The following is a 12,358-nucleotide window of genomic DNA, read 5'->3' as shown; positions in this document are numbered from 1 at the left end:
AATCTTTTATACTTAACGTGATAAAGTCGTGCACTTTCGGACGCATCAATAGTTACACTAGTTCCCTTTGACTAGGAAGGCTAACGACGAAGCTTAGTAGCTACTCTGACTCTCATCGATCAGAATAAATTATTTTACCAGTCTCCCCGAGTCTCACCAAAGGAGTAGGTGACATTGAGCTTCAATGATCTTATTGGTTCTCTCTCAAGAAGGGACCTATAGAGGACAATACAAATGGTACAAGATCCTACTTAATGCAATAATCCAATTCAATCACGGCAAAGGCTATAACCCACTTTCGTCTCTGAGTTATTTAACCTAAAACCTCCACAGGGGGCGGCCATCGGAATCCACTAGGCTCTTCGAGTTATTTAACCCAAGACCTCCATAGGGGGTGGCCACCGGAACCCAATGGGCTCTCCAAGTTATTTAACCCAAGACCTCCAGAGAGGGCGGCCACTAAAACCCAATGGGATCTTCGAGTTATTTATCCCAAGACCTCCAAAGGGGATAGCCACCGAAACCCGGTGGGCTCTTCGAGTTATTTACTCAAGACCTCCACAAGAAGTGTGGCCAAAGAGATGTAAAAGAATAAGCAGATTACAACCCAAATGTCTCCTAGGTGAAAAGTCAAAATCTTAGTAATATGAGGCAATGATGACTACTAAAATGTTACAAGTCCCAATAACAGTAATTATGAGACATTAAAGCATTTCCCGAGGCACAGAAGCCTGATAGTCCAAAGGCGAATACATACCTCTTATCAAGCTGGCACGTCGTCCATAAGAACCCCATGGGCGGAGAATTAAACGTTAAGCCGTCATAAATAGACATTGATCTTGTCCTAAACTGCTCTTGGTGAGAAAGGAAGAATGATTAGAGAACATATCCCAATGAGCACGGATTCCCCAAAAATGAGGTGATATTTTAAGCTAAGAAGGATAACAATATAGGACTTGGTATAAGAGCTTGGTAGATCAGAGAACCAAGACGACTGTATTTGTAGTCGGACCAGAATAAAACGATCAGGTCGGTCCAAACAACCTTACTCTTAAGCACTTCGCCTCTTCATGCCTTATGTTTGGGGGAAGTGTACATCCTGAACATTTGTATGCATCATGGAATATTGTGGTATTCCGATTTAGAGTCTTGGTTCATTTGCAAATGGTTAGATTGCTCGAACAACCTTCTCCATAAGCATCTCGTCCCGATTGGGTCTCATGCATAAGGATTGTGTACACTGGAGAGTCTACCTTGTGAGGACGGATTACCCGACCATTATCGATAATGAAGTAGTCTAGATATAAAAGATTAACGCACTTAAGGTTGTCCTAGATAAAAAGAAAGATAACTGACGAACCAAGGGCCGACCTAGACAAATTGGCAGCAAACAAACATTTAATGACAATTATTACATGACATTAATATCTTCGGACATGCCCCTCGAACGTATTAATGGTCATTTATGAACCATGTCAATAACATTATTATTAATTATGATGAATAATGACACTTAAGTTTTGTGTTCGGGATCCGGTAGCCAAAAATCCGTATAGAAAGAGGACTCGAGAAAAGAAAAAAATAAAAGGCACTATGGCAAAAATGACTTTTAACAGCGCATCTTAGACAGCGCTTTTAAAAGAAAGCGCTGTCTAAGGTTAAAATTAAAATAAAGCGCTGAAAATGTTCCAAGAAAATAATGAAAGCGCTTTTAAATATAGACCTTAGACAGCGCTTTTGATAAAGCGCTGTCTAAAGTCTTTAAATTTTAAAAAAAAATTAAAACCAAAAGCGCTGTCTAAGGGGGGGTTTAGAAAGCGCTTTTGGAAAGCGCTGTCTAAGGCATACCTTAGAAAGCGCTTTCCACAAAAGCGCTGTCTAAGGTCCAATTAAAATAAAATTTCAGGATTGTATTTTCGTTCTCAGTACGTATTTTTGTTTTCCCTCTTCTTCACTCACCTCTCAGACACCCAAAACACATTTTTTCAGCGCAACGTTCGAAAACCCTATTCACCTCCGTCGTCACCCAAACAAGCGACCGCCGCCGTTTCCGCCACCGTTTCCGCCACCGCACTCCTCATCTCAACAATCTCAACAATCTCAACAATCTCAACCCTATTTTGTGTGTACTGTATTCCATTGTTTTACACTGTTCCTGTTTTACCTGCAATGTTCCATTGTTTACTGTATGTTTTAATATCATTATATATTGTTCAGGCCAACGCCAAGGCAAAGTTTGACGAAACTGTTGAAGCACATATAAAACCGGGCATCGATTCCAAGCGAACAGAACTGGTATGTTTCAAGATACTTCTTTTTATTTTTTATTGTTTTTCTTGTGTTTGTGTGTTTTTTCTGAGCATATAAAATGCATGTACTCAGGTGGCATATAAGATGTTTTTCTTTGTCTGTACTATATATATTTATATACTCACCAATGCCTACTACAACACGTATGATTACTCTTTACAGGAAAAAATGACTCAAAAACACATGAATTTGTAAGAATATGTTACTGTTTGCTCAGAATTGTTGCATCATACTAGTAACTCTTGCACCCGTTCAAAACTTAGGGGATTTGTACCTATGTTCATGCATTATTAGAAGAGTTTGAGAGAGTAATAATAGCACCAAAAAATTCAACTAAAACAGACAAATTAATAGTTATAGTCTTAGGTTTTTGCTTGTAAATCATGATTTGTCGGTAATACACTCCAAAATATAATGGTTGTTTGTTGTTGCTCATGTGGGGGCAGGGACTAACTAGGGATTGTTCTGGGTAGAAGTAGTACTCCATGTGTCAAATATTAAATGATTTATTTATAAAGATTGAAAATATATGGAAATTTAGTTAAGAGTAAAGAAGATCAGTTAGTATTTTATTTTACAATAAAATATTTTTATAAGTAAGTTGCTTATTATTGAATGGACCTTGATTGACTGCAGTTAACAAAACAAAATATAACAGTCAAAAATAATAATTATTCAATTTAGATATAATGTTTTAAATAAAATCTCTACTTTTGAATTATGTATTAAGTATTAAAGTTGGTATATTGGCGTATCGGATACGTTATTGAAGTTTATATTAACATTGGTTATGTATAGGTTTTTGAAGTTTAAAATGAATTAAAGCTTATAATTGTTAGGATATTCAAAGATACTACCTTAGCTTATAATTGTATGGATTAATTGTTTACTTTAATAAGTAGGAAAACCATGGATAAAACATGGATCTGTGCCGATCGAATGACCAAAGAGTACGAGAGTGGGGTTTTGGAATTCGTTAAGTATGCTGTTCAACACGCTGAAAACCCCAGACGAATGCATTGTCCTTGCTTGCGTTGTTGTTATATTGGTAAGGTTGACGCACATGGATTGAAATCGCATTTGCTGAGGCATGGAATTGATCAAAGTTATCGGTGCTGGATATTTCATGGTGAGAAAATTAACGAGAATGTTGAATCGAGTGGAAAAAGTAATACGACCTATGCTTCATACGACAAAGACACGGAAACATACGATTGTGATCGAGTTGAAGAGATTGTAGAAGCACTGGAAGAAGATCTTCATGATTGTCCTGAAATGTTTAAGAGGATGGTAAGCGATGCAGAGAAACCGTTGTACAACGGTTGCACTAAATTCTCAAGACTTTCTGCGGTATTAAAGTTGTACAACTTAAAGGCGGACAATGGATGGTCGGATAAAAGTTTCACAGAGTTGTTGGCCCTTATGAGAGAAATGCTACCGGATGATAACGTTCTTCCTAATCGAACCTATGAGGCAAAAAAAATGTTGTGCTCTATTGGCATGAGCTATGATAAGATACATGCTTGTCCTAACGATTGCATTTTGTTTCGTAACGAATATGCAATGTTAACTGAGTGCCCTAAATGCGGTTTGTCTCGATATAAGAAAAGATTATCTCCCGCAAAAGTCTTATGGTATTTTCCGATAATTCCGAGATTTAGGCGCATGTTTCGTAGTGAAACCGATGCAAGACATCTTACTTGGCATGCAGATGAAAGAATTATTGATGGAAAGTATCGGCATCCGGCTGATTCACCACAGTGGTCGAAGATTGATAATGATTATCCTGAGTTTGGATCAGAAGCAAGAAACCTTCGATTGGCATTATCTACTGATGGAATGAACCCACATGGTCTTCAAAGTATCTCACATACCACATGGCCTGTGATTCTTATGATTTATAACCTACCTCCGTGGCTATGTATGAAGCGTAAGTACATGATGTTATCTCTGTTAATCTCTGGTCCTAAACAACCAGGGAATGACATAGACGTATACTTGACACCTCTGATCGAAGATTTAAAGATTTTGTGGGAGAACGGTGTGGAGGTTTATGATGGATATAGGAAAGAAAGTTTCAATTTGAGGGCGATGTTATTTGGCACAATTAATGATTTTCCAGGATACGGGAATCTATCTGGGTATAGCATTAAAGGTCAACGTGCGTGTCCTGTTTGTGAAGACGGAACCGATACGATTCGATTAGAACTTTGCCAGAAGAATGTGTTTCTCGGTCATCGTAGATTCTTACATTCTAAACATCACTACCGTGGGTGGAGAAAAGCATTCAATGGAGACACTGAACATCGTAGAGCTCCACCCGCATTGTCAGGTGAACAAGTTTTTGAAAAGGTGAAAGATGTGCGTACTGAGTTTGGCAAGCCTTTTGCACATAAGATTGTGAAAGGTGGGTGGAAGAAAAGGTCGATATTTTTTGAATTGCCATATTGGAAGTCTTTGTACGTGAGACATTTTCTCGATGTTATGCATATTGAAAAAAACGTATTTGAAAGTGTTATCGGTACATTACTCAATATAAAAGGCAAGTCTAAGGATGGCCTTAAAGCAAGGGAGGACATGTTAAAAATGGGAATGAGAACTGAATTAGCACCCGTGAAGAAAGGAAGACGAACATATCTACCACCTGCTGCTTTTACTTTATCTAGAAAGGAGAAAAAAATTTTGTGTAAGTCTCTGAGTGAAGTTAAGGTTCCAGAAGGATACTCATCTGATATCAGAAGACTTGTTTCTATGAAAGACCTCAAGTTGAAGAATTTGAAGACACATGATTGCCATGTTATAATGGAACATTTTCTACCGATAGGTATACGTTCTATTTTGCCAGAAAAAGTAAGAAGTGCCATAACTAAATTGTGTTTTTTCTTTAGGTCAATTTGTAGTAAGGTGATCGATCCCGAGATCTTACCAACACTACAAAAAGAGATTGTAATTACCTTGTGTGAGCTTGAAATGTATTTTCCTCTGTCTTTTTTTGACATAATGGTTCATTTAGTTGTTCATCTTGTGAAAGAGACACAGTTGTGTGGACCAGCTTATATGAGATGGATGTACCCTGCTGAACGGTATATGAAAATATTAAAAGGGTACGTGAAATCCCGAAGTCGACCAGAGGGTTGTATTGTTGAACGATACATTGTTGAAGAAGCTGTTGAGTTTTGTACTGAATATTTGTCTAACGTTCAATCGATTGGACTCCCCAGAGCTCAGATTTTCGACAAAATGGAAGGTAAAAAATTAATTGGGAATAAAATTGTGACAATATCAAGGGATGAACGGGATCAAGTTCATTTGTATGTTCTGCACAATAATAATGAGGTTGAGCCATATGTTGAAATGCACAAGGATGTACTCCGAAGGTTAAATCCGAACAGAAATGAAAATTGGATAGTTATAGAGCACAATCAAAGTTTCATACAATGGTTGAAGGATCATATTTATTTGAAGCGCTCTTCAGATCCTTCTTCGGTAACAGAAAGGTTGAGATGTTTGGCATATGGTCCAAGTTTGCATGTGTTTTCTCATAGCGCGTATTCAATTAATGGATACACATTTTATACCAAAGAACAAGATGATAAGAGTACTATGCAAAATAGTGGTGTCACCGTGCTAGCTGAAGCAATGCATATATCAAGTATGAAGGACTTAAACCCCAAATATGCAAATTTGTCATATTTTGGAGTTATTGAGCACATTTGGGTGTTTGATTACGAGAAGTTTCAGATTCCCATCTTTGGTTGCAAGTGGGTGAATAGTAGTGGCATACGAATGGATAAGTCTGGATTTTTGCAAGTTGATCTTACTAGGGTGGGGTACAAAGATGAACCTTTTATTCTAGCATCTCAAGCTAAACAAGTGTTCTATATGAATGACCCGAAGAGTACAAAATGGTCTATAGTGCTTTTCTCTAACAAAGTGACTGATGATAGCGGTGTCGATCAATGTGATATTGATGTTGAGAATGAGTCATGCATTAGACGGAATGAGTTGAATAGAAATGATGAAGTTGAGGATCTTATACCGGATGAGTCATATATAAGAAACGATCATAATGAGGGAATTTGGATCAATTCATCCGTACGCATTGCTAAGAAACAAGTGATTAATATTCCAACAAAGAAAAGAAAGAGATGTTAGTGACTTAGGTAAATTATCCATGGTTTCTTTATTTTATTTTTTTCATTTGTTTTGATTATAAGTTATATGTGATAATGCATGATTTCATTATAATTTTGTTTTCAATTGCTTTGATTATAAGTTATATCTGATAATGCATGATTTCTTTATTTTTTTGTTTTCAATTGCTTTGATTATAAGTTATATTTGATATTTGATGGTTTCCTTGGTTTATTACAGGTTAGACATGGCTGATGACCAACATGAGGAAGTTAGTAAAGTATCCGCGGAAGAAGAAATTCGAAGAGGCATCACAGTAATGCGAAGGGTGGTCCAAGGAAGATCTCGAGGCATCATACTAGATGTCTCTTGGAACAACCAGGGACAACTTATAGAACCTAATGGGCATACCTTAACTAGTTTCATCGGTGCACTAGTAAGGAATGAAATTCCCATTACATGTGATGATTGGAGAAATAAAGAGTTGAAAGACTCCAAAGAAAAAATTTGGAGTGAGATAAAGGTACAATCATTTGGCCCTTAATTATACGGTATCAATTATGTTTTTTCAATTACCGATACTAACTATCTCCCGATGATACTAAGAGCATACTTAGTCGGGCATTAGATGTCCCTGAGTATTCTGGTCGGGTGAGGGGTAAGGGATTTGGAGTCACTCCGACCTCCCTCAGTGTTAAAAAAGGAAAGGCTCCTAGTAATCGGGAGCTTCATGCAAGATTGGAAGCCATGCAAGCTGAGCTTGATGCATTGAGGAGAGAAAGAGAGGCTAGCGCCTCAACGGTATACAGAGATGCTTCGGACAAAAACAGTATCAACTGTACCTTTCAGCCGAACATTCCAGAGGTAATTACATATAATTGTCTTAAAATGAACTATTTGCTTAAATTATGTATTTGACATATATACACATTAACGATTTCTTGTTATTATTGGTTTTAGGGCATTTCCCATTGTCAACTGTATTTGGCGTCACCATACTATCGGATGGTTGGCAAGGGAAAAGTGCATAACGTTAGCGGAGTATTACTCTACACTAGAGAGCTCCCTGCTGGATGTTTGAAGGTATCAGTTGATATTGCAGTTGAGCCGAATGCAGCATTACCATATCCTAGCGATGATTCGGATGCAACAACGGTGCACGAAGCAGTAGGTTCGTTTGTTGCATGGCCGACAAACCTCATATGCGTAGGATATGAGGTATGCTTAAAACTTATGTTAACTTTAATGTGTATATTCAAAGTTTAAAATTTATGCTTAAAATTTTACTTACATATTTTCCTTGGTTATGTTAAATAGACTCCCACAAAATCCAAATCAAAAGAAAATGAGGTTAGCAATGCCTCCGCACAACAAAAAAAAGAGGTTAGCAACGCCTCCGCACGGGTAAAAAGTTCTGGTGCTAAGAAGACCGTAGCTAGGAAAAAACCTACCACCAAGTATAGGTCGTGCCTCAGGACATTTCTAGAGATGACCGATATACCGGCCGGAGGTGTTCGGACTATACATATGGAGGAAGGGATTTTCGGCTTTGATCACGACCAAATGATTGGTAATGAAGACTTCATGCAAGTTTTTGGTCATGAAGAAATCGGCGTCAACGTTGTCAATACATATATTAGGTAAATCCGGTCTACTTTGTTTTATTAATTAAACAACTTATGTTAATGATGTTTACTTTATGTTAATCCGGTTTACTTTATGTTTCAAAAGAGGTGTTAATGATGTTTTTATATTAGGTTTTTGTATGACAAATTGATGCGCCCCAATGATTTGGACGAGTCATTCGGATTCTTAGCACCCGCGAGCGTCAACTTAGGTTTAATCTTAAGTAGACCGCATACCGTGACAGAGTATGTTCTTCGGATCCTCATGGACAATAAAGATGCGGAGAAGTTGTTTTTTATACCGTTTAATACCGGGTTAGCATTTCATTCTAAATTCATCTATTATAATTATTTTCCAAGTTACCATCTAACATTTGCCTAATCATTACAGTGGACATTGGTTGTTGCTCGCAATCAATCATATCCGAGAAATTGTGTATTATCTTGACTCGTTAGGAAATGATTGGACAACATACCCGGATATGAAGGACCTAATTGACACGTAAGTGAGAATGTTCAAAATTTTTCTTAGTTTATGTGAATTGTTCTAATTGCTTCATTTTTATTTTATTAGCGTCCTACAAGCTTTTCGGACCCAACGAGATATCCAAACCTCAAGGAGGAGCGCCAACCGCATTACATGGATTAAAGTGGCGGTATATTTTTAATTACCACATTTTTTATTATATTAGTGATGACACTTGATAAAACTTAGGATTTATAATCCATATTTTTTTTTCATGTAGTGTCCTCAACAACGTAATCAAATAGATTGCGGGTATTTCGTGTTGAGGTTTATGCGGGATACTCTTGCTTTGGGCCGATTAGTGATTCCCACCGATGTATGTATTTCTAACTTATGAGTTATTTTTATATTTACACATATCTCATATAATTAAATAGTTGGAATTAATTCAAAATATGTTATATTATTATGTAGTACTTTGAGGAATTCAAGTGTGCATTTTATACAAAGGATCAAGTGGACGAAATCAAAGAGGAGTGGTGTCAATTCATGATAGAGCTCAAAGTTTTTTCATAAATTTGTGTAATTAATGTGTACATTTGTAGTATATGTAATGACTTGTAAATGTGTACATAAATTTGTATATATTTTGATACATTTAAGGCAAAATTGGTTTGAATTGGTATATATATATATTTGTTAGCCAAAAATTGTTAGAAAAAAGGCCAAAATGGCATGTATAAAATGTGATAACTGTCTGTCAAAATCTGGTTGAAAACAGGTAGAAATTCTGGTTTATAAACCTGGAAAAAATGTGGTTTAAAACAAAAGCTTCAAAAAATTTCGTATACATTAGACAGCGCTTTTGGAAAAAGCGCTGTCTAAAGGGGGGATTAGAAAGCGCTTTAGGCAAAAGCGCTGTCTAAGGGCGGGGGCTTAGACAGCGCTTCTTGAAAAGCGCTGTCTAAGCCCCCCCCCCCTTAGACAGCGCTTTTGCCTTAAGCGCTGTCTAAGGTATACCTAAAAAAATTAAAATAGGGGGGGTTTAGACAGCGCTTTTTGAAAAGCGCTGTCTAAGCCCCCCCCCCCCTAGACAGCGCTTTGGCCAAAAGCGCTGTCTAAGGTATACCTAAAAAAATTAAAATAGGAGGGTCTTAGAAAGCGCTTTTGGCCAAAGCGCTGTCTAAGGGGGGGGGCTAAGACAGCGCTTTTAAGATTTCAAAAAGCGCTGTCTAAACCTTTAGCAGCGGAGGTTTAGACAGCGCTTTAAAGCGCTGTCTAAGGCCAAAAAAAGCGCTGTCTAAGGTCTTGTTTGGCGTAGTGAGGCGAAAATACAAAGAAACAATCCAATTAAAAATACAAAATGGATAATACTAACTTATATCCTTAAGAGATAAATAAAATAAAAAAATCTTAAAAGTTATAAGATAAATTTAATACAAGATCATAATTAATAATTTTATTTTATTTTTTAATAAAAACTTTTAATTTATAAAAAATTGGATACAAATTAACATTATAAAAAAAAAATACAAAGAAACAATACAACTATGATTCTTACCGGCCAACTTCAATAAAGTTATCAATTGATATTGTTGCGTCAAACGATACTAAAAACATTGCTTGTAATTAATGATTTACGGTATGTTATTGAACCACGTGTGAAATGTGCGTGTATTTGACTTGGTCAGGTTTTCGAACAAGGATAACGTGTAGGACTTAAATTATGGCACCATTCCACTCAGTGATATGAGAAGACATTTTCGAAGCATAATTTTAAGTTTATAAAAATATCATTTCCCTCTGATTTTTGGGAACTAATTAAGCAGAAATTTTGGTTCTCACATGGGTGAAGTGCTTCTTTGATGTGGAAAAAAATTAATTTAAATTAGTTGATTTTATAAAATTAATTTAAGTTTAAATTTAATATGAGTTAATTTATATTTAACTCATTAATATAGAAATGAGTTGAAAAATTTAACTCATTAATATAGAAATGAGTTGAAAAATAAAACAACATTTAATATCACAACATCTTCCAATGATCAATGATCCTTTCGATTTGTAAAATACTGTTTCGATCCCATCATGTAAGAACTTGTCCTCACCATAAACTAATTGAAACATGATATACAAATTTTATGTTTAACACAAAGAACAAAGATAGTACTATCTCTTTCCAATCCTCAAGCAAAAAATGCGTAAAAAAGAAATTTATAATAATAATAATAATAATAATAATAATAAACAAAAACAGCAAAATTAGTAAGAAAAATTATAAACCATGTCAAAGCCACAGAGCACCAGCATCTTTTAATATCGGAACCAATTCACCTGAAATATGACTAGCCATGACTCTTTCCAGCCCTCCAAGCAGCTTCCCACCAACAAACACCGCCGGAAACTGAACCGTTTCGGTGGCGGAAGCGTGTGTTGACAGCTGGGCAACGACGGCGGTTTCACGGTCTTGATCAACCTCGTAGACAGGAGGGTTGACTCCGAGACCTTGTAACAATCTTTTGACGACGTGGCAGAGACAACAGCCACGTGTACCGATGATAATAACTGCGTTCTCTGAAACCATTGTGATTACGCTGGTTTCGTGGATTCCTCCGGTGATTGGAAGGTCACGTGTGACTGTGGAGACACATGCTCTATAAGGAATTGCTTGGTACATGGCGATGAGAGAGAAAGAGAGAGAGAATGGGGAAACAGTGAGAAGAAGGAGAGGGAGAAGAGAGGAAAGGGCAATGGTGGAAATATAAAAACAAAGGGTAGACGACTCTGACGTCAACGGCAGTTATGCTCTTGCGTCACCAGCTACTTTGGGTGACGGCATATTGCGTCAGCAACATGGTCAACAGATTCTATTCCACCCATGTTCACAAAAGCCAAGATGCTCTCATGTTGCATATTGGTAATTTATAATCATTCTGTCCAATTTTTATTATTTTATATTCTATTTATGATATCATATTTAGTTTATGTCTGATTTTGGATTTAAAAAATTGATTTTGAGTCGATTAATTATTTAAAATTGATTACGATTGAAAAACATGAAAATAATTTATATTTTGATGATTTCATATAAAATAAAGTTGAAAAGATCATAAAAATCATATTTAAATTTAAAAAATTATAAATTTTATTTTTAAGTAGAATTAATTTTAAAAATATAATCAATTGTTTTTTACAAGAATTAAACACCTTACAATTATTCTAAAATCAATTCTATATTTGTGGAATTATTTTTGTATCTTTTAAAAGCTAAACTAAACATATACGTATAGGATGTCTCATTCCTTTCACATGTTTATTTTATTTTAGGTTATTTATGTTTTCGATGTCCATATATTTGCATTTACTTCTTTCATGCCTCCATTAGCATATACTAGTAGTATGTTTTAGTTAGTGACACTTTTATGGAACACAAGCAAAGCATAAAATTGTTAAGTTTTATATATTTTGATGGGTTTTAACACTCTTACGAGTTACATAAACGTTTGAGAAAAATTTGTTTATCTCTTGTATTCAATTGTTTTTTATTTGATTATTTTTCACTTAGATATATAAAAGATTCAACTTACTCCCTCTGTCTTATAAGGAATAATTTAGTTGACCATTTCATAAATTAAAAAAAAAATGTTCTTGTTAAACATTGAGAATGATAAAAGTGATATTAATTAGATTGTGGAATTAGAAAAAAGTGTATTAAAAATTAAAATGGGTCATTCATTTTAGAACACTATTTTATTTTAAATGAATCATTTATTTTGAGAAGGAGGGAGTAACTTGTATTACATGTTTTGTCATACTCAAATAT

General features: G+C 35.7%; 1 protein-coding gene across 1 annotated transcript; it reads right to left on the bottom strand.

The window, feature by feature from the left end:
* Nucleotides 1–10,503: 10,503 nt before the first annotated feature.
* LOC127115898 (glutaredoxin-C9) lies at nucleotides 10,504–11,413 on the bottom strand. The gene has a single exon (XM_051047318.1). The coding sequence runs from the start codon at nucleotides 11,210–11,212 to the stop codon at nucleotides 10,823–10,825; it is 390 nt and encodes a 129-aa protein (XP_050903275.1). The 5' UTR covers nucleotides 11,213–11,413; the 3' UTR covers nucleotides 10,504–10,822.
* Nucleotides 11,414–12,358: the final 945 nt, after the last annotated feature.

Source organism: Lathyrus oleraceus, chromosome 1, assembly GCF_024323335.1.
Source record: "Lathyrus oleraceus cultivar Zhongwan6 chromosome 1, CAAS_Psat_ZW6_1.0, whole genome shotgun sequence".
Taxonomy (NCBI): Eukaryota; Viridiplantae; Streptophyta; class Magnoliopsida; order Fabales; family Fabaceae; genus Lathyrus; species Lathyrus oleraceus.
This window is presented reverse-complemented; position numbering and strand designations above follow the sequence as displayed.

What these genes read in the sequence shown, in the direction of transcription:
- LOC127115898 (XM_051047318.1), bottom strand. Translation starts at nt 11,212, where the DNA reads ATGTACCAAGCAATTCCTTATAGAGCATGTGTCTCCACAGTCACACGT.